Source organism: Epinephelus lanceolatus, chromosome 20, assembly GCF_041903045.1.
Source record: "Epinephelus lanceolatus isolate andai-2023 chromosome 20, ASM4190304v1, whole genome shotgun sequence".
Lineage (NCBI taxonomy): Eukaryota > Metazoa > Chordata > Actinopteri > Perciformes > Serranidae > Epinephelus > Epinephelus lanceolatus.
In genome coordinates, this window is record NC_135753.1 from 21,131,320 (window position 1) to 21,151,906 (window position 20,587).

Below are 20,587 nucleotides of genomic sequence, written 5' to 3' on the forward strand. Positions count from 1 at the left end.
CTATCAGCTCCCCTAGAGCCCGCCCCTTTCTGCACAAGGTTAGATGTATCTAGATTGTTTTGAGAAATGAGTTGAGTTTAATGCTCTGCTAGTTAACAGTTAGCCTCCAATCTCAAAGTACTCGCATCGGCAAATAGTCTCCAAAATGCCGAGGCTAGAGGTGAGTGGAAGCTACCATCCATTAGCAGCCTTTTATCAGCAGGGACGCGAGGAAATCCGCCATTCATGTGTTTATTAATTATGTCAGTAACGGTAAGGCAAGCTAGCTGTTAGCCAGCTAGCTAACAGAAAGCTAGCTGAATAGGTAAATGCACAGGTTGCTGGTTTGTAGCTGGTTAAATGACGGGATAATAATCTAAACATCGCTTTCTATCAACAACGTAAAGCAGGACTCTCGACTGTGTGTGCAGTTCCTTAAACGTGCTGTAATTATGCTGTAATATACAGGTAAATGAGTTTAGGTTAGCTGTATAGCTAGGTTAATCAGCACTAGCTTGTTAGCATCTAGCAGTTAAAGTAGAAGCTCAGTATATTTTAACAAGGATTTTTGTCTGCTGTACTAAATTATATGACAACATTACAGCGGAATGAATGCATCTGAGTGGTTTTTCTTTGGTGTTATACAGTTGTCTGGTTTCTTCCTGATTTAAAATGAACACCATGCACGGATGTTTTATATGTTCATTGTAGGACTGGCACGAAAAGGATTTGGGGTCCACCTGTTAAATGCGTTGACTGGTGCCTTATCATACAGGCAACTGTTTGGACAGAATGCCAGAGATGACTGAAACTCAGACACCTGGTCGTAAACCCAAGTAAGGATGTTTGAGATGTCTGCTCTTAATTATTTGTCTAATCTTCATCAGAGGTACTTGGATAAATGTGTGCATAGTTGTAATGAAAAATGTGAACTGTTGTTTTGCAGAAAGAAGAAAAACAAAGAAACTCACAATGCAGGTAAAATGATTATATTATAACTGTTATTTCCTTTTCAAACTTTGCTGCCTAGTAAGCACAGATTTAGTGTGGAGAGTTTCTGGTCACTATGAATGTAACTGGACATATAAGCTTAGTCTCTTCTTTTTATAGGTGAGAGGCACAGAAAAGAGAAGATTAATGCAGGGATTACCCGCATTGGTAATCTTTTGCCCTGTTCCCAGGCACTTAAACAGGTAAGAGACAAGCTGGAATTACTCGTTTTCCTTATCAGAAACATGTGACGTGAAGTTAATGCACAGGCTGTGTGGTATGTTTTAAAACTTTGTCCCTCGTCTATAGAGTAAGAACATGATCTTGGACCAGGCCTTTCGCTACATCACTGAACTGAAGAAACAAAATGATACGTTGCTTCTGGAAGGAGGGGATAAAGTCCAAGGTGAAGTTGAACAAATACAGAAAGTGTGACTATACAGTACAGTATATGCACTTGGAATCTTTAACGTATGATTAAGTACACTTGATTGATTATATGTGTGCTTGGTCTTTATGCAGCGGAGGAGATCCGCCGGCTGCGGCGTCAGATGGACGACCTGAGGAGGGAGAGTGCTCACTACATTGAGCTCCTCAAAGCCCATGATATTAACATTCTGGAGGACCCCACAATTCACTGGAAGGGAAAAAAGCGTTGCGCCAAGGTGGCAAAGGTGACCCCTACTCACCAACTCCCAAAGGGGATCATTGTCTATTCCAATGGCAACGTGATGTGCCCAGCGGGAAAGGAGACCAGCCCAGCGAAGCAGCCCTCTGAAACAATAATTATTCAGCCACCTTCTGAGGTCAGTGCACGGTTAAGGGTTAATGGAGCCCTGCTGCAAGTCAATACCTCTTCTTCCACCCCTGCGCTTCTCCCTGGGTCGACCGCCACGCCCATCCAGTCTACACCAGGCCTGAGAATGATAGAGCAGTGTGTGGTTGAGGCACCACCTGCAGCCCCTGCTCTGCCACCCTCTGTGTCTTACATCACCCTCCAGATCCCTGCAGCCACCGCAGCCCTGCCCCAACAACCGCAGCCTGCTGCCCCAACCCCGACCCTCACCATAGCAGCCACTTCAGCCTCACAGCTCCCCACTGAAAGCCCCGCTCAGCCTGTGTCCAGTGTCACCACACTTACCCAGGCTATAACCACATCTAGAGCTGTAGCCTCAGAGGTTTGCTCTTGGGTCACACAGGACAATGCCATGAGGACTATAAGTTACACCGCTCTCCCCAACAGCCAAGCCCTTCTTAGGGCTGGGGCGGCAGGCAGCACACAGACTACCTGGACAACACTGCAGATGGCAGGGAACACAGTACAGCCAGTCTGCCAGAGTCTCCCCACCCCAGAGGTCATCAACCCCACCCAGGCTGTCCAGCAGGTCACTGTGTGTCCAATGGGCAACAAACCTTCTGTTCAGCCCATTCAAATACAGATGCAACCACATGTGCCTGTACAGCAAGCACCCATTACAGCCCACATTCAAGCGCAGCCCTTTCAGAGACAACCCCAGCTAAGGCCAGCAATCCTAAATCAGGCACAGCCTCAGCCTGTTCTAGCCCCCCAACCACAGTGCGCTGTTCTGTCCCAGTCAGCCATAGCACCCCAGCCAGGTGTGGTTGCCCACCCTACTGTCGTGCCGTCACAGCCCCAGCCTGCCGTACTGCAACCCGCATCATTGGTTCCCCATCCTGCAACAGCCCTCATACCTCAGCCTCAGCCCATCTCTCAACCAGCCTTGGTGCCCCAGCCACAGGCCACTGTGCTGCCCCTCCTTCAGACCATGCAGGTGCTGCAGGTCAACCCAACTGGAGGGACAGTCTCAGCTGTAACAGCACCACAGAACACTAACAACCCAAGTGTAGTCATCCTACAGCAGGCAGGTTCTTGCCAAGCCCAGTCAGTTGTGAGGGAGGAAATAACCAATCAGACACCATGTCAGCATATTGTAATCATCCAGGCACCCAATCAGGTTGCACCTGCCCCTCAAAATCCTCAGGTTGGCATGGTGCCTGCTGCTGTGCCCGCTGCAGTACCTGTTGTGTCCACTCAAATACCCACTACCAGCAGCTCGACGTCTGCCAATTCCCTACAGAGTGTTGGGGGAAAGCAGCTGGTGCACATTCTCCCACGTCCTGTTCCACCTCAGATGAACCATCCCCTTCAGGTCACTCAGGCCTCCTCTTCTCCACCTGTTCCTGCAACCCCACAGACTATCACTGTGAACGGCCGGGTGTTTGCCTTGCAGCCCATGAAGACGTCTGACAAATCCAGCTCCCAGTCCGGCCAGAGTACACTTCAGCTGGTCCAGCCCACCACCACTGAGGAACCAACTACTAATGTGGCCCTCAACAGTTTAGGTGCACTCAGCAGTCTCAATCAGAGCATCTCTCAGGGCCTTCCACTTAGCATTTCTAGCCAGAACAATATCCAGCCTTCAGCTGCTCCAACATCAGTAGTCCAGCAGAAGCAGCCTCCTGCTCCCGCATCCGTCCCTGGAACCGCACTTGCTCTCCCTGCACGGCAGCTACAGGTCCCTAGTTTGAACCCAGTCAAATCAGGGCCGGTGGTTAATTCCTCTAAGCCTCCAGGAAAGAGGCTTTGCACAACTTTGAATACAAAGAGGGCAACAACCAAAAGGACTAAACCAGTCAAGAAAAAAGAGCTCAGTCAGGCACTGCCTGCTGCTGCTGTTAGAGCCAAACCAGTGGTTGCTGCAGGAGAAAGTCAGACAGTTCAAGTTTCGGTATCTCAAGTTGTACAGTCCTCGACCGTAAAAGTCACAGAAATCCCCACCACTTGTTTCACAGTTGTCACAACTGCTGCTTGTAGTGAAGCTGTAGAGAATGTCACCTCCACACAAAACTCTCAGATAACGACTGTGTGTAGTTCATCTAGTGAGTCCACTGTACTTAGTCAGTCACATTCACACAGCAAAAACTCTGTTACTGTAACTCAGACTGATGTTATATTCAGTCATACTAACACTAGTAGTGTGGCAACTGCAGTTACAACTGCCAGTGCCACAATGGTTAAGCAAACAGTTAGTGCAGCTGTGTCCATTGAGAGTAAACCAGCTGTAGTCTCTGGCAACAGCTCAGCAGTAACCAAACCCTCAGTTCCAGAGGTTAAACAGCCAACCACCAGTCCAGCAACTAGCACAACACAAAGTAAGTCGGCTGCCACCGCTGCGGTTTCTAAACCAAGCAAATCTGCGGTCAGCTCTGCAGGTGCCACTGAGACTTTTTCCACTACTGTTTCTACTGCATGTCTGACTCCAGTCTGCACCAGCAGTCTCCCAGTTACTGCACAAGTATCTTTAAATCAGGCTACCCAACCAACTTCAGTATGTCATCCACAGGTATCTAATACCCAAGATCCTCTAACCTGTAATAAACATCACTCTCAGGCCACCACTTCACAATTGGTGTCCGCAACTGTTGCAATCTCAACACATGCAGCAACTTTTTCTGCAGCCCACAGCTCTGTTACAGCCCCTACAGCAAGCTCAGAGATTAGGAAAAGGGTCACAACCAGTAGAGCTCCAACACAGCAGACTGATGTCAATATGCCCAACCCTCCCCCCTGTCAGCCTGCTGAAGACAAACCATCCCAGCCTCCCAGAAGAGACAGGGAGGCTCAGGTAGAGGGACACGCCACAGCAGCAGAGAAAGATGGCTTGGTGGCAGTGACGTCTGGCCCTCCCTCTAGGAAGGACTTTGCCCTATCTCAACAGGTGTACACTAACCTTGACGATCAAACTATAGAGCACCCTATGACGTCCAGCAGACAGACAGATTCTCCCATGTCTTCAGGGGCTGGGGGAGGCCGAGGGTTCTCTGTAGCATCCATGCTTCCCCAGGGCCACACTATTAGTGCATCACCTGGCTCCTATGGGACATTTACATTCACCTCTGAGCAGGCAGAAATGCTTGCCTTGGCTATGTTAGAACAGGACAGTCCAGGACGGCGGAGTGGAAGCTGCTCTGGGAACACTGCTTCAGCAAACCCCACTGCAGCCACATGGGAGCCCCCCAAAACCCCAGCAGTGTCTAGCAGTAAAGACAGGGGCTCAACTGGACAGCAGGCAAAAGTGACTAAACCCATGGATACAGTAACGGTTAAACCCGCTGCCCAGGTATCTGTCAGAGCTCAGGCTGGGGAGGGGCCAAATGGAAGCAGACATCCACAAAACATCTCATACTCCCAGTCTCAGCCTCTCCCCCAGGTTCAGTCTCAGAGCTCATCCCAGAGCGGCACTGTGGCTAGCCTCAGTGTCAACAACCTGATCAGGCCCAGCTCCAGTCAGCAGCCCTACCCTGGCTCTCCCAGTCTGGCTGGCCAACAGGGCTCAGTTCCCTCACCTGCAGGGACCTCAGCCCACATATCCCAACCCTCAAGCAACGCCCTCTCACCCTGCCCTGGTGCAGCCCAACTGAATGAGTACACCCCCTTAAAGACTGCATTAATGAGGGCTCAGGCTGGAGTCGGTGTCGGTGAGCGACAAGTAAAGATCATCTCCAAGCGGCAGGCCCAGGAGGAGGTGATGCTAAACACTGGAAAACGGCCCAAGCCATGCCCTCCATCAGCTACCACTGTTAGCCATATGGACGTGAAAGCACCAGACCACAGCCAGATGATGGTGGGACAGTTGCCCCCCACATCCTCAGCTGTCATGACAAGGATTAATTCAGAAAGCGGAGTCCCCCTCTTCTCCACAAACTCTTTCATGAGCCCGGTGGTTCGGCCCACCGATGGCCACTGTCCCCCTCAAGGACCCCCTGAGCAGAACCAGCCAGGTGTGCTTCACCTGCCACAGGGTCATCCACAGCATGCTGCAACCCAGTCTGGCCAGCACCTTGGAGGAAACATTTACATGAAACAGCAGCAGGAGCAACAGAGACACCATCTGTATCACTTGCAACACCACCTGACTCAGCCTGACGCGGCACAGCGCCACTCGCTACAACAGAGGGCGCTTCAGCAGCAGGAGCAGCAGCAGCAGCATGTGCAGAAGAAGCGGGCGCTTGTCAGAGGGAGTCAGAGTGGTTCACCTGCTGGGCTGCAACAGAAGCAGCACCACCTGGAGAAGTCCGGAGTTCAGCAGCAGCACTCGCATCAACAGCAACAGCAGACACAGCATCAACAGCACACACAGCAGCCGCAGTCGCAGCAGCACCAACAACAGTCGCACCAACAATCGCAGCAGCATCAACAGCCAACGCAACACCAACAGTCTCATCCCCAACAGCACCAACAGCAAACGCATCAACAGCAGCCACAGACGCAGCATCAACAACACCAACAGCAGCAGTTACAGCAGCAGCAGCAGCAGAGCTCCCACTCCAGACACCAGCAGCACCTACAGCAGCAGATCCAACAGCAGCAGCAACAGCAGCACTTTAGACACCAGGAGAAGAGCTGTGAAGCCCAGGGAGCAGGATCCAGGGCGCACCACAGCAGCCACCTGGCCCAACAGGAGCACCTTAAGGTTGGTGTCACATGGTGCTAAATACTATGATAGTGTGTTTAAAAGGAGGGTCCATGTGTATTATATAAATGTAGCCACTAGCAAAAAGCAGTGACATACTGTAGGTTAGAAGCGCTGATGCTCATCCCTCCTTCAACCCCCACACACACTGTTCTGTGACAGCATAAGCATTCAGAGTGAGGACACAAACAGACCAGAGGCAGCAGTAGACCAGCAACTAGACAACAGCAATGTATTTTGGCCACTTATATTTGGATTATTTTTACAACTTTACCCTGCTGTCAGACAGCTCTCTCTGATGGGGAACTGAAGCTGGTATATCGCCCTCTTCAAAGCCACCAGCCTCCATTCAGAGAAATAGTAATTTTACCTCACAGCACACGGGATTTGCTGATCGACCCGCAGCCTCAATTATTTAGTTTGTTAGTGTTACTGTGTGACTTTCAGTAGGAAAAAGTTTGAGGCGCTTGGGAAAATAGCATTTTGTTCTTTACGCAAAAAGTTTAATTTTTGGATTCGAAAGCTACATAATGATATAAAAACCTCAACAACAAAAAAAAGAAAACAATACATTTTAATTAGACTGGGAACAAAGTACAGTGGCACATTTTGTACTTTGGTTGATCTTGTCCCAGTATCTTGTTATTTAACTGGCATTTGAGAGCAAAAATTAATTGTTGATAAGTTTGATAAAAAAGTGTGGAGCCAACTAATTAACACACAATTCTGTCTTGATTTTCATTTAAACCATATCACACATTGGCTGTTTACAACTAAATTGCAATAACTGGCTTGGCAGACACCAGGAGTTTGTGAGGGCAGTTTTAATTATATTAGATGTTTAATTATGATTGCGTGATTTAAAAACAACATATATAATCACTACCTCAGGTGTTAGATTTCTGTCAGTGCAGTCTAAAGCAGTGGTTCCCAAATAGTCCAGCCACGAGGTCCAGTTTTCTCCCTAGTCATTAGTTCAAGGTTCACACAGTTTAATACATTCAGCATCATCCTTGCATTTGGCTGTGTCGTCGAGCTAGTTTGCTGTCTCTGTCAAGTAGCAATCTGTTAGTCACTGACATCGTCACAATTAAAAGAGAGGATTAAAAATTAAATTATTGCGATATCTCGCCTGTAAATATGTTTAATTTGTTTTGCGTTTATCTATAAATGTCTGGGAAGTGTCAGGAAGAAATGCTGATAAAAATTGATGATGCTGAATAATTAATATGACTTTTGTCTGAAAATAACATTTGGACTTTTTTTCCTCCCTCAGCCTGGTCAAGACCATAACGCTATGCAGAGGATGATGAGCACAAGGACTCTGGAGCAGCAGCTCATCCCTCCTCCCAGCAACCCTGTGTCCCGGTCGTCTGACCTGGCCTGCGCTCCTTCACGGCAGGAGCGTCACCGTGTTTCAAGCTACTCTGCAGAGGCGCTCATCGGTAAAAGCTCCACCAGTGGCGAACAGCAACAGCGCATGGGTCTCCACCTTCAGCCTGGCCGCGGTGCCACGCAGGAGCAGCCAGACCTTCGCGGTTACCTGGACACATCACGAGGGAAAGCCAACATTGCACACAACCCACAGAATCGCCTTCCCTCCGATCATCCAGGATCCGCAGATGTTCAGCGCGTCTCTGAGTGTCCGCCATTCAAGGCCATGGGAGGAGGAGCACATCAACTTGGTGGTTTTGAGGCTCAGGTGTCTCGTGGGAGTGACATGGCCCCTAAGTCAGTACCGTCGTCCCAGAGGGGCCCTCAGGGGCAGCAGCAGGGTGGGTTCAGGATGGGTGTTGGACCTCCAGCAGATGGCAGGAACCGCTACAGTGCAGCTCATCCCGGCTCACAGGGAGTACAGGTCGGCCTCCCCCGGGAGCAGGAGGGTTGTCACCAGAGTTTCATGCAAAGCCTCCTTTCCCCTCACCTGCCTGAGCAGAGCAACCACCAGCGAGCAGTGCAGTGCTGTCCCCCCGTCAGCATGGAGTACAGCTGTGTGCCTGGAAGCTCTTCAGGAGACATACAGGCCAAGGCCTCCAGTCCCAGTGTGCCCCAGACGCAGAAGGCCCCAGCTATGCGGCTTGGAGAGGGCAACAAGGGCCATATTTCTCAGGTCAGCAGTAATATGCATGGAGGCCCAGGTGTGCGCACAGGTCTCCCCCACCCTCCAACCCCACACAGCAGCTCTGAGCCAGGCCGCTCCTCAGCCCCCTCCAGACCACCCACTGCTGTCAGCCAGCACTCTCGCCACATCGCTCGAGACACTCAGCCCACCAAGCTGAGACCTGGTGACCGGCCTCGATCAGGTACTCTGAGACAGAGCAACCCCTTTGAGCCTGAGGGCCACCTGCCTCTGCCCTCGGGTGGAGGGATGCTGCTGAGCAGACCGCAGTCTGGAGGAGAGCGACGCAGCACTATTGTTCGCTTTATGGCTGACAGTGCTCAGGTTCCAAGTGACAACAACCTGGTTCCTGACCAACACCTGACACAAAACTTTGGTTTCCCCTTTATTCCAGAGGGAGGAATGAACCCTCCACCTCCCATTAATGCTAACTCCACATTCATCCCTCCAGTCAGCCAGCCCAACGCCTCCCGAACACCATCCCTTCTGCCTGTGGAGCCCCAGAACACTTTATCCTCCTTCTACACTTCCTACTCTCCTGCTGCTCACCCCAGCCTACCCAGTGATGTCACCCTCCAGTACTTATCTAACCAAATGTTTACCAGCCCGAGTGCCGACAAGGGCAGCGCTCCACCGCTCAACAACCGCTTCGGCTCTATCCTCTCCCCACCTCGTCCTGTGGGTTTTGGCCAGCCCAGCTTCCCCTTGCTCCCAGACATGCCCCCCATGCCCATTGCCAACTCGTCTGGAATCACCCCCCATATATCCAACTTCAGCCTCACCTCGCTGTTCCCCGAGATCGCCACAGGCATGCCCACCGACGGTTCGGCCATGCCGATGTCTCCCCTGCTGTCTCTCTCCAACACCTCAGCTGCTGACTCTGGCAAGCAGCCCAATCGTCCCGCCCACAACATCAGCCACATTCTGGGCCATGACGGCAGCTCGGCTGTGTGAGGAGGCATCCTGCTGCATTTTGATGAGCTGGTGTTCTGAAGTGAAGACTTTAATTTTCGATTTGAGATTTGTTTTTTTTTAAATGTTCAACAAAGTGGTGGTGAAGCACCTCCTGATGAAATGACACCATGTCTGTCTGATTGTTTACATGTTCAGTTTCGATCTCAAATTGTTTTTCCTTTTGGCATATGTGTGATGTCAAATTTATAAGTTGTATCATTTCAGAAATCTTTTGATTTGTAGGACGACAGGAAAATCTGGTCCCTTAAAGCTACTTTGTTTGAAGCGTTGGTCAAACCGACAGTTTGGTGATAAAACAGAATTTAGGTTTAGAACTTTAATCAGTGTCTTCTGGGTCATTAAGAAACCTTCTGCACAGTTACCTACCAATGTAATTTACTAACTTATATCAGGTTGTACTGTACAGAATCAGTTTTTTTCCAAGAGCTATTTTGTAAATACCAGTGTTTCATATCAGAATTGTTAGATTATGTATGTATTTGTAAATACAAAATTGATTAATAAAGTTTATAAGGAGACATTTGTATTTGCTGCCAACTGAAGAACTGTGTGCATTTCTTGCTCCCTCCACTAGATGCCACTTTAACTCAGTTGCTATCTTTTTCTTTTGTCTTAGCTCCAGGGGGTTGTTTCCAGATCCACCAGTTGGAGAAACAGTCAAAATTAGTGGTGGTAGTGGTGACTTTATTCCAGCAAGAGTGGATTTTAAACTAAGCTGCTACATCTGCAGAAGGAAATTGCAGAGCAAATTGTTTTTACTGAAAAACAGCAAAGCATAGGAAAAAAAAAATCATCTTAATCATAGTGTACAGACGGTAGTTAGCACATTTAATGAAAAGATGCACCAAACAATTCAGTTTCATAAGCTTTTATTTACATGCAATAGTGCTCCAGCATGTGCAACCACAGAGCGGCCACACTGATAAAGGGGGAGTGTAGATTCAGGATCTCCTTCATTTCGATTGCAGATGTCTCTGGCAAAGACTAATACTTATGCACCAACCTGTGAGGGAGGAGTAATACTGACACACCTGTCACAGCACCCTCACCTGGCAGTCATTTGGTAACCAGCAAATGAGTAAACACAGAAGTGGTTGCAGTATAAAGTTCAGCTTATCAATGACTGAGTTTAAGATATTTTTTTCCAGAATCTCTCCCATTCAGTGATTTAAAAAAATAACATAAAAATCAAAAAAATAAATAACTATACAATATATAATCTCTTGTTCACTACTGAAACAGAATGATTTATGTTGCATACACTTGTTAATAGTTTGTTAATGATGAGCAATGCATAATACATTTGTGTTACTGCTATACAAGACGACAGACAGTTGTATTTTTGAAAATGTGACAAAGCAACGGAACTACAACGGTAATGAAGCACCTCATAATTACAGCATCAGACTGGTTTGAATGGTCCCTTTGTTTCTGTTGTACATAAAGCTAAGTACCTAAGGTCCAAACATTGAGGATGGAGGACGTCTGTGAGGAATGACGTGGGCGAGGAGGGTCTTGACATGAAGTGCTGAGCTGAGAGGAATCCCCTGCAGGTTTAAAGGTCCCCTGACTGATCTTCTTAACACAAAGGAAAGACGTCCCTCCCAAGGAAACGCAGACAGAGTTCAGCTTTTCTTTTTCAATATGAAAATAACCTTATATACAGTATAATCAGACACCTATGTACAAAAGCATAAATATATAAATATCTGTGATACAAAAATAAATATTTTCTCTTGTTTTCTTCTGTTTGTCTAACAGTCTCTTATGCATCTGTTGTGTTGGCTGTCCCTTCGTCCTCAGGGGATGCTTCATTTGGGAGGATGTTCACTTCCTGTATTGTTATGTCTTGGGAGTGCGGTGTTGTGGCTGCTGAAGATGACGATGTGGTGAAGATCCCCTCGTCTTCTAGAGAGAGAAGAGGAAAGGACGCAGGCTCTGCAGAGAGGAGGAGGGGAGGAGAGCTGGTCAGACAAATATAAAGCTCATTTTGTAGACTTCACATACAAGAAAAGCTATGTTCTAAATGTGTTAGTTAACCCTAACTTGAGAGTATTTCAGTCAGTAAATGAAAATATCCACACATACTGTAAGTGATGCCATCCTCTGCTTTATTTCCACCACAGAAGTGGCCGTCACCTTCCTGTTCCTGTGAACTGAGGTGCTGATGGGAAGAGTTGAGGAGCTGAAGAGTGGAGTCATCAGGAGGACAGCAACTCTGTTCATGATGATCTGGACTACTAAAGAAGACGAGGAAAACGTTTATGTTAGTGCTTAAACTTAAAAATATTTTCAGTAAAATTATCTTTAAAAAATTTTTATTGTGGCTTTTATGACAGAGCACCCAGAGAGACAAAGAGGGGCAGGTGAGTTTATTATTAGCTTATTATTTCCAAGATGGAACTTTCAAATAGGTTTATTACAGCTTGTGTTTAATGTATTTTTTATATGGCAGCTAATTCATTTACTTGGGGAAAAAAAAATCTGTCCAGTGTCTCAATTAACAAGATTATTTTTCTCAATTCAGAAAAACAAGCTGCTTTTTTTTTCCATTAAATCTTCTTTCAGAATTCTTAGATAATAATGTCCTTAATCAGAAAAACGAAGCAGATTTTATTCTCTCAAGTGACTGCATTAATAAGCTTCCATAATTTTTATGCTTCAAGTCTATTTCTCCTGTTTTACATGCAAAATCCCAGCAACTGTGTTTTGGGTTCTGAGCGCGGCCAAAACACAGGCTGAGCTACACTCAATAATAATGTGCCTGAAGGCATCCCTCAGTCAGTACTGTATTTACAATGATATGAAGATACATTCAAAACATACAGCATGAGCATTACATTCAAAAAGCAGAAACATTTGGCGTCTTTGATAAAAAAAAATATTACTTAAATTATTTTTCTGTTCTGTTTCTTTCAAATACATGGGAAGAAGGCAACAAGCAATGAAAGAAGAAATTACCCCCAAAATTAGTAAAAAAATTGGTAAAAGGAGAAAAATCAAAACAGGAAATTAAAAAAAAAACCAAAAAAAAAAAAAACAAGCAAATAAGGAATTTACTCCAAAAAAAAAGAGCTTAGAAAATTCTAGTACTTCTGTAACATAATTTTAAATATAAAATAATAATAATTATAAATAGAGTTTTTCCCTAGTTTTTTTTTTTTTTAATAAATTTCTAAATATAGTGTGGAATATTTTTTACAAATTTTCTCATTGCCTTTTTTCCTCCTGTTTTTGAAAGAAACTGCACCCATTATTCGGGTTCAGAGTTTTAAATACTTGCGAAAGGCGTCTGAAAGCAGCACAAGAAATGTAATGTCGCTCCAGCTTTCAAAGGATTTTAACTGATTGTTTCAGCACCACTTTAAGGACAGATTATTGCTCCCCATTACTCAATTATTTACAAATTGTTACATAGTCCCTCCTGTGCATTACAGTAAATACCGTATATGAGCTTTATGCGTAAACATACCTGGTGGAGTAGTGGTAAACAGGAAGATGTCCGTTTGACACTGTCTGTGGCAACAACGTGTCACACTCCATGTCACAGTCCACCTCCTCCTGCAGAACACAAGAGCATATACATCATATATTCAACACTACTGGACTTCCATAACATGGACAGCTAATTAACAACCTGTAATGACCAGTTCAGTTTGTTTTACCTGCTGCAGCCCTGGCAGACAGTGTGTGGGGTGGTGAGGTTTGCCGTTCGGGGTGTATTCTCCGTTAGCAGGGTAGATGCCATGTGGCACCGTCATGTGGCTGTCCAGCGGGCAGTGGCCAACCAGGGCAAGTCCCTGGAGGGGAACCATGGTGTACTGGCATGACGACACGGGCGCGGCCACGGCAGGAAAACACAAGTCTGACGTTTGCTCTGAAATAAGCAGAAAGAGAAGATTACACAGATACAAAGATTAATATTTTAACGACTGTAACAGGAACTGTGACGAGAACTCACTCTGTTTGGCCCAAGCCCTCCAAAGGCAGAAGGGGATGAAGGCGACGATGATGAAGACGAAGGCTCCCAGGACAATACCGACTATGAGGTAGGGGAGGTCACCGGGCCGAGGCACAAGTCCACCTGTGGGTCCTAACCCGTGGTCTGGGGTCTCTGATGGAGCAGGTCGCTGGTGATTAGGACGAGCTGAGGAGACAAAAGGGGAAAGATCTGTTTAAACAAGAGCAGAAACTGTGCTGCCTTCAGATAGGTGTAGATTTTGGAGGAGGACACGTCCCTCTCAATATTTAGAACATGTGCATTTGTCTCAGAGGAGTTAATTTGATAAAAAAAAAAAAAGTAAGATATTTACACCATAAATTGATGCAAAAATGGCACCAGAATACAGAAAATTAAGTGTTTGATGCTCAAAATTTTCTGGCAGAGGACCCCCAAACCCCCCATTTCATATGTGTCCCCGCCCGATATTGAGACAAAACCTATGTCCTTGTCATCCTGTATGGTACATTTAATTTTCCGCCCAAAAATGACCTCACCTTTCGTTTCAAGGATCACCACGTTGCCAAATTCACTCTCTCCCTTCTCGTTGAAGCTCTGCATCTTGATGTCGTAGGCGGTCTCGGGCTGGAGGTCAGTGATTAAATGCCAGTATCTGTCTCCCTCCACCACATCCTTCTTATAGTCACTGTCATTATCGCTGTCTGTCGGCCGGTAGTAGATGTAGAAACCATAGATGGGTGTGTTGTTTACGGGGGTGTACTGTCGGGAGGGAAATCAATCATGTTAGAATCACAATGAACAGGCGATACATTGCACTGCAGTCATTTTTCATTTTTGTTTCTTCCAGTCACTCACCGTCCATTTGAGCATGATGGTAGTCTCATTGATGGCTTCATTGTAGGTGATGTAGGGTCCATCAACAGGGCGTTCATGAGTTCTCCCACCCACCACTGTGTACGCCTTCGAAGGGGCACTGGGAGGACTGGAACCGATTACATTCACCGCCACAACACGAAACTTGTATGACGTACCTACAGGGAGAGGGATAACTATTACTAATGTGTCTCTGGGGGCCACCAGCTGCCCAGACTGAAGCTCTATGTTGTGTTGACTAATGATGTTTGTCTTCACATCACTTTATGTTTTCCTTTCAAGCGATTCAGTTATGGTTTTGATTGATGGCAGCAATTACTGAAATGACTGTAACAACACTCATTATGTTGATGAATTTACGGGCCGTGGGAATGTAATTATGCAGGACATCATCGCTGTAATTATACGGTACGACATCCTACTTCTCCCCCCCAACTCAGAGTAAACTGCTGTGAATAATAACAACACTGTTTAAGGAAGATGGCCGACCTTTCTCCAGGCCCGTGATCTCCACAGAGAGCCGCTGTGGGGGGATGTTTTCCACCGCCGTCACCCAGTCCTCTCCTGCCTTCTTCACCTTCTTGTACTCCACCCGAAATGACTGGATGGGGAAGCCACGGTTACCACGAGGAATCCAAGTCACGTACGCCGACGTTTCCGTCGCCGTGGAGACTGTGGGCTTGTCGGGGGCTTCGGGAGCTGCAGCGAAGGAGGAATGGTGTCAGACAGAGGACAACAACTCACAGACATTCTGTAAATCATGTCAGTTAAAAGGAAAAACATGATTCATTCAGCACTTACTGAGAGCTCATCCTTCAGAGACAGAAAGGAAAGAGATTAAGAAGTTTGCATGTTAGTAAAAAGAATGGTTAGAAGTTAAACAATACAGTTATTTTTGTATAAGTGACTTTTTATAGTTAGTATAGTTAATAGGAGATAGATTTTGCAAAGAGGCATTGAGAGGTCGAGGAGGATTGGAGGGATACTTACGAGAGAGGCTTGGCGAAGGAACAGCAGGAGTTTTTGGTGGGTCGTTTTGCCCTGGACCTCTGCGACCTGAAGACAGAAAAACACAATTAGATCAGAGTTTAAATGAAAGAACTGCCTTTTTGGCCAAATAAAATTTCAATTGAATTCTCTTTTAAGGCAGAAATAACATTTTCACAAGTCCACAGCTGTGCTCGCAGCTCTGTGAGGCTGTAATCAGCAGGCAATTTGTTAATACTTCTCGACTCACTGGCGTCACATTGCTTATCAGAATGCACAGAGTTTGCGGGTTGCTAAACTAGTGCTACAAATGCTGCAGGTCCGGGTCTGGACCTGGGGATGGAGAGGGATGGCAGGGCATTTAGCAGTACTTTGAGCTAAATGCTAATGTAAGCGTGCTAACTTGCTCTCACTGACAAGGCTAACATGACAGTGTTTTTACCTTTGCCAGTTCTGAAGGTCATCATAGCAGGTTGTCCCAAACCTGCGCAGTTTTTGGCAGCCATCTCCACCTCATACAGGCTGTCTGGCTGCAGCTTGGCCAGAGTCAGCTTGTGGAGGGCGCCTGAGATGCTGCTGGAGGTCCACTCTGCTAGAGGGTCTCCCACCTGACAGATAGACAGAGAGTCAGGAGGGTGAGTAACTGACAAAGTACGAGTATATGTTTGTTGAAGACATGCTATGCAGAATTTTCCTTTAAATCATCACTTACGACCCAGACTATCCTTCCGTCTCTATTTTCTTACTTCCTACTTATATTCTGTGTCTGGGTGTTTATGAGCATGTACCCCCACAGCACTTAGGTGAGGACAGGGATTTATAATAAGGTGGCGACTGGGTGCCAGTTCATAAACAGCAGGCATCCAAGAGACACAGCACAGAAAACACACAAATATACCGAGGCAAAACGCCAAGAGAGTGAATCTGTGTGTATTTTAACTGAGAGTGCAGTGAACTGACTGCAGTACCTTTCTGTATTTGACCATATATTCCAGTACAGGGGCTCCTCGCTCATGCCGTGGCCTCCAGGTGAGCTCATAGTAGTCAGCCTTGCCCGTGCGGGGTTGGCTGAGGATGATGGGAGCATCGGCAGGCAGGATATGTCCCGGCAGCTCAGAGCAGTCAAGAGGCAACATGGCACCGGTGGCCCCCGGCCTCACAGGCGGCTGCTCTCTCAGCACCTTATCTGGGCTGAGCGGCCGATAGATGGAGGGCAGCTTCCCCCTGGATGAGATCCCTAAAGAGAAATACATCATGAAACAAAAAGGCTTTGACTTAAACTAGTTACATTTCTAAAAGGTTACCCACTATCTGGCTTACCGGTTGATACTGTGATGAGGCGAGCGGAGGCCTGCGAGCTGCCCACCCCGTTCTCAGCCATGCATTGGTACAGTCCGTCATCCTGAGGGCCCACGTTGGAGACACGCAGCACCCTGGAGGTCAAGCGGTGGCGAGGAGATGGGGAGAGGGGCCGGGCGTTGTGAAGCCACATCACTGAGGGAGTGGGTTTGCCGCGGGCCTGGCAGGTGAAGCGCACAGTCTCTCCGTACACCACCTCCTGCTGCTGCAGCTCCACCGTCACCTGAGGAGGCTCTGCACGACACAGAAACAAAGTTGAACAGCCTGTTTGTGCATGCACAGGTGTGATCGTGCAAATGGTTATTATTTTCCTTAGAGCTGAGGTAATTAATCAGCAGGAAATTACTATTATTCTCTTAATTACAACCATTTTAAAAGTTTTTAAGGCTAAGCATCAGTAACGTCACGTGTATGGGCACATGTGTGAGTAGAATCACTATCATGCGTGTGTGTTTCTAAAGGCTGCATGACAGAGGGGTGTATAGAGCCAGGCAGGCGGGGCTAGGCCAGCTAGTTGATGGTTGGCTGCTTGTGAATCAGGGAAAGACGGAGCTCATTACAGCTACAGCAGCTCTCTGGCTTTAATTAGAGCCAGCTGCAGAGAGACAAGCCTACAACACACACAGACACAGACACAGACACACACACACACACACACACACACACACACACACACACACACATACATACACACACTCACACAGAAAATCACTGTAAAAACAGTCATCCATAACCTAGACACACTCAATCAAGTCCCGCTACAGAATAGAGAGCTCTGTCTCCACAAACTCTTTCTTACACAACACCGCCCAGGCTTACATGCTTCTCCCACACATGACTGCGCACACACATACAGACCCCTGTCTTCTCTGTGCGCCAAACAGGAGTCGGTTTAATTATTAAATCCATGATACAAACAAAACTCTACTTATAAAAAAGAAAATCATCGCAGAGTCAAAAGAATAAACTCCATTCACTATGAAAAGCTTTTACAGGAAGCTGCGTTTAACAGATTAGTTCGAGGTCTTTATAAAAGATTATCAAAACAAAGTATATAAACACCCAGAGCAGCCAACACACAACACGCTAAAACAACTTTCCACTTTACTCACCAAACACTTGCACGTCATAAAGCACCGTTGCAGAGCCGGCCGACTCAATGCCGTTGTCCGCTCTGCAAATGTAAGTGCCCGAGTCTGCCTCGCCCACCGCGTCGATCAGAAGGTTGCTGAGCAGGAAGCGCGTGTTGTTGTGGGAGCGCAGGTCCTTCCCATCTTTTGCCCATATGACCTGTGGAGTGGGGATGCCACTGGCTACGCACTCCAACACCAGCCGCTGGCCTTTGGTCACCATGATGGAACGAGAGGCCGGCGGGTAAATGATGCGAGCTGCTTCTGAGGTGGAGCCTGAAAAAGATGCGGACAGTCAGGGTATGAATATGTGGTCAATATGTAGGAAAATATCTGTGCATTTTTTTTCTGCCCTTCTTCATTTCTTTACATTGCTCATGTGGCTGAAATCACGTCTAAAATACAAAGAACTGTTCACACTTCACATGTGACTAAATGTGTCCTGGCAAGATGATAAAAGTCACACTGAAGTGGAGGGTGTGGGACACATGTACACCACATGTGTCTACAGTAACACAAGCTCTCTAATAATGTCTTTTCTGACATAGCTCTTCACTGTTAATGTTTCAGTTTGACCCCTAACTTCTTCTTACACATTATTAAATTGCGTTTTCATCAAAACCTGCAGTGCTAATAAAAAACTTTATGTTCCATTTCAACATCATAGTGTTGGAGGTCATGACTCACGGCGTATACGCAGGCGGTCAGCCGAGGTGGATGTCTTGACCTCCTGAGTGACAGGGTTGTAAGCAGCACACTTGTACGGTCCCTCATCGTCCTGCGTGGCGTTGGCTATCTGCAGGTTCCCTGATGGCATGATGAGGTAGTTCCCTGTAGACAAACAAAAACAAACAGATGTTGAAGTGTGCTTTTAAGGACTAACAAACCCACAAATGAATCAGAGTGCACACCTAGAGTCGTCATCTATAGGGGCAGTTATTGCTTCTGATGGGCTGAAGAATTTGTTGTCTCTTGCCATGCAAAAGCACAAGACTTTAACTTCATTTTGATCATTTTTGGAACAATAAAGACCCACTCTATCATGTGGATAAATATCCCAAGTCTCCTGTGTTATGTTTTTGTTGAAAATAGAGGGAGAAGGCATCACCATGTAACTTCACTTAAGGTTCTCTGGTTTTGTTATGTTGCACTTATGCATAAAGATACTATTTTTGGTGTTTCAACTTGAAATTTTGAGAATTAAGAAAAACAAAAATGTATGCTTTTGTTTTTATTCAAAACAAATATTTCTTGACCCAATTTGGTCCTAATGATGTGAGCTTGTGATGAACCATTAAAGACAATCAAAGTAGAGAGGTTTAAAAAGAACCCCTACAAATTGATTGGTTTATTCTTATTTATATTACATTAAGTGGGTAGTTTCATAATACATCAAAAGCTTCTATCAAAGTCATAATTATTTTAATACAGTATTGTAATCAAAAACAGTGTAAGAGATCAAATGGAAGTTGGTCTGACCCCTTATTAATATCGTGGCTTCCAAAATTAGAGGTCAAAGGTCAATTTTGAGCTCAAGATTTTTAAGTAGATATAAAATAAAATCATTAACAATACAAAGAAATCCACATCTCCAATATTATGCCAACCATTCATTAAACTTGATGCCAAAACAACTTTAAAGTCATTTTAAAGTCAGTTACACTCTAGTGAGTTAAGGTTTTTCGCCTTTGTGGTGCAGAATAACAATAAGGGTAAAAATAAGTATTAGATGAAGAGAAAAAAAAAGCACAGACAAAGACAAAAAACTTCTAACTTCATCACAGCTGTTCAGAAAACTACACAAAAAGCATTTGTGCACACTTGAGTGCAAATGTGCAGGGAAGTAAAAAGGATTTGCAGAGCATTACACAAGCAATACTGTTACAGCATTGACATGAGACCAGGTTTCACATACTTCTTTCCAAACTTTAAAGCACATCCATGTGGAAATATATTATACAATACATGAATATGACCAAGACAAACAGGAACCGCAGAAAAATCAAGTCCATATTGCGAAACAGTGTGTAATATGAGTACTATGTGCCATTCCAGTGCACAGATGCACTAACAGCACAGACCACAAGGTGGCGCCCCAGAGTCTGAGAACACTCAGTGAATGCCCCTCAATGTGGTATTCATTTCCTCACAGATAAGCTGCAGATATCAGTACCTACAGCTCCCAGGCATCATCAACATACCAGCCACAAACCACTGGAGCTTTTCTTCTCTTCCAGGCAACTTAGTTTGAAAAATAAACAACCGCATTCCCATGTTTCAACATTCTCGAGATAATACCCTTATCACCGGTTTTATAATGGGACAGATAGCAGGATTATAGCATTCCGGTAAATTATGAAGATAGTATGAGAATTAAGAGGGAAGTGGGGGGTGATTATAGGAAATCCTAATGAATTCAAGCAGCTCGGTACCTTTGGACGTCTCCAGCCACTCCTGTTTGACACTGTAGCGGACCTGAGCCTTGGGCTGGCTCTCAGGGAGGTGACATTCAATAACAGCCGTGTTGCCTTCGTCAACCTCGATCTCCTGCTGGTCGTCCGGCTCAAAGTCCCGCAGCTCTGGAAAACACACGAGGCGAGGGGAGAAGTCAGTGGCGTCTTTCATCATCTTAATACGCAGTGTAAATCACATCTAACTGCACATGTATACAGTCAGTCCTCAGCCTCAGAAGCAGAAAACCACAATATTCTGAGCAATA

General features: G+C 46.2%; 2 protein-coding genes across 2 annotated transcripts in view; one reads left to right on the forward strand and one right to left on the reverse strand.

Annotated features, from left to right (window-relative positions):
• The first annotated feature begins 52 nt into the window (after positions 1-52).
• usf3 (upstream transcription factor family member 3) lies at positions 53-11,496 on the forward strand. Its single transcript, XM_033639140.2, has 7 exons — positions 53-160; positions 691-815; positions 926-957; positions 1,090-1,172; positions 1,279-1,375; positions 1,492-6,464; positions 7,741-11,496. The coding sequence occupies exons 2-7, from the start codon at positions 772-774 to the stop codon at positions 9,535-9,537; spliced, it is 7,026 nt and encodes a 2,341-aa protein (XP_033495031.2). The 5' UTR covers positions 53-160; positions 691-771; the 3' UTR covers positions 9,538-11,496.
• boc (BOC cell adhesion associated, oncogene regulated) overlaps positions 10,411-20,587 on the reverse strand; it is a 30,541-nt gene continuing 20,364 nt past the window's right edge. The window contains exons 4-18 of the mRNA XM_033638999.2: positions 20,301-20,447; positions 18,556-18,699; positions 17,851-18,144; positions 16,700-16,972; positions 16,348-16,616; positions 15,822-15,987; positions 15,383-15,448; positions 14,882-15,091; positions 14,375-14,550; positions 14,056-14,278; positions 13,520-13,705; positions 13,224-13,435; positions 13,031-13,119; positions 11,647-11,798; positions 10,411-11,496 (exon numbers count right to left, since the gene is read on the reverse strand). Coding sequence (XP_033494890.1) covers positions 11,324-11,496; positions 11,647-11,798; positions 13,031-13,119; positions 13,224-13,435; positions 13,520-13,705; positions 14,056-14,278; positions 14,375-14,550; positions 14,882-15,091; positions 15,383-15,448; positions 15,822-15,987; positions 16,348-16,616; positions 16,700-16,972; positions 17,851-18,144; positions 18,556-18,699; positions 20,301-20,447 — 2,780 coding nt within the window. The 3' untranslated portion in view covers positions 10,411-11,323. The remainder of the gene's footprint in view (positions 11,497-11,646; positions 11,799-13,030; positions 13,120-13,223; positions 13,436-13,519; positions 13,706-14,055; positions 14,279-14,374; positions 14,551-14,881; positions 15,092-15,382; positions 15,449-15,821; positions 15,988-16,347; positions 16,617-16,699; positions 16,973-17,850; positions 18,145-18,555; positions 18,700-20,300; positions 20,448-20,587) is intronic.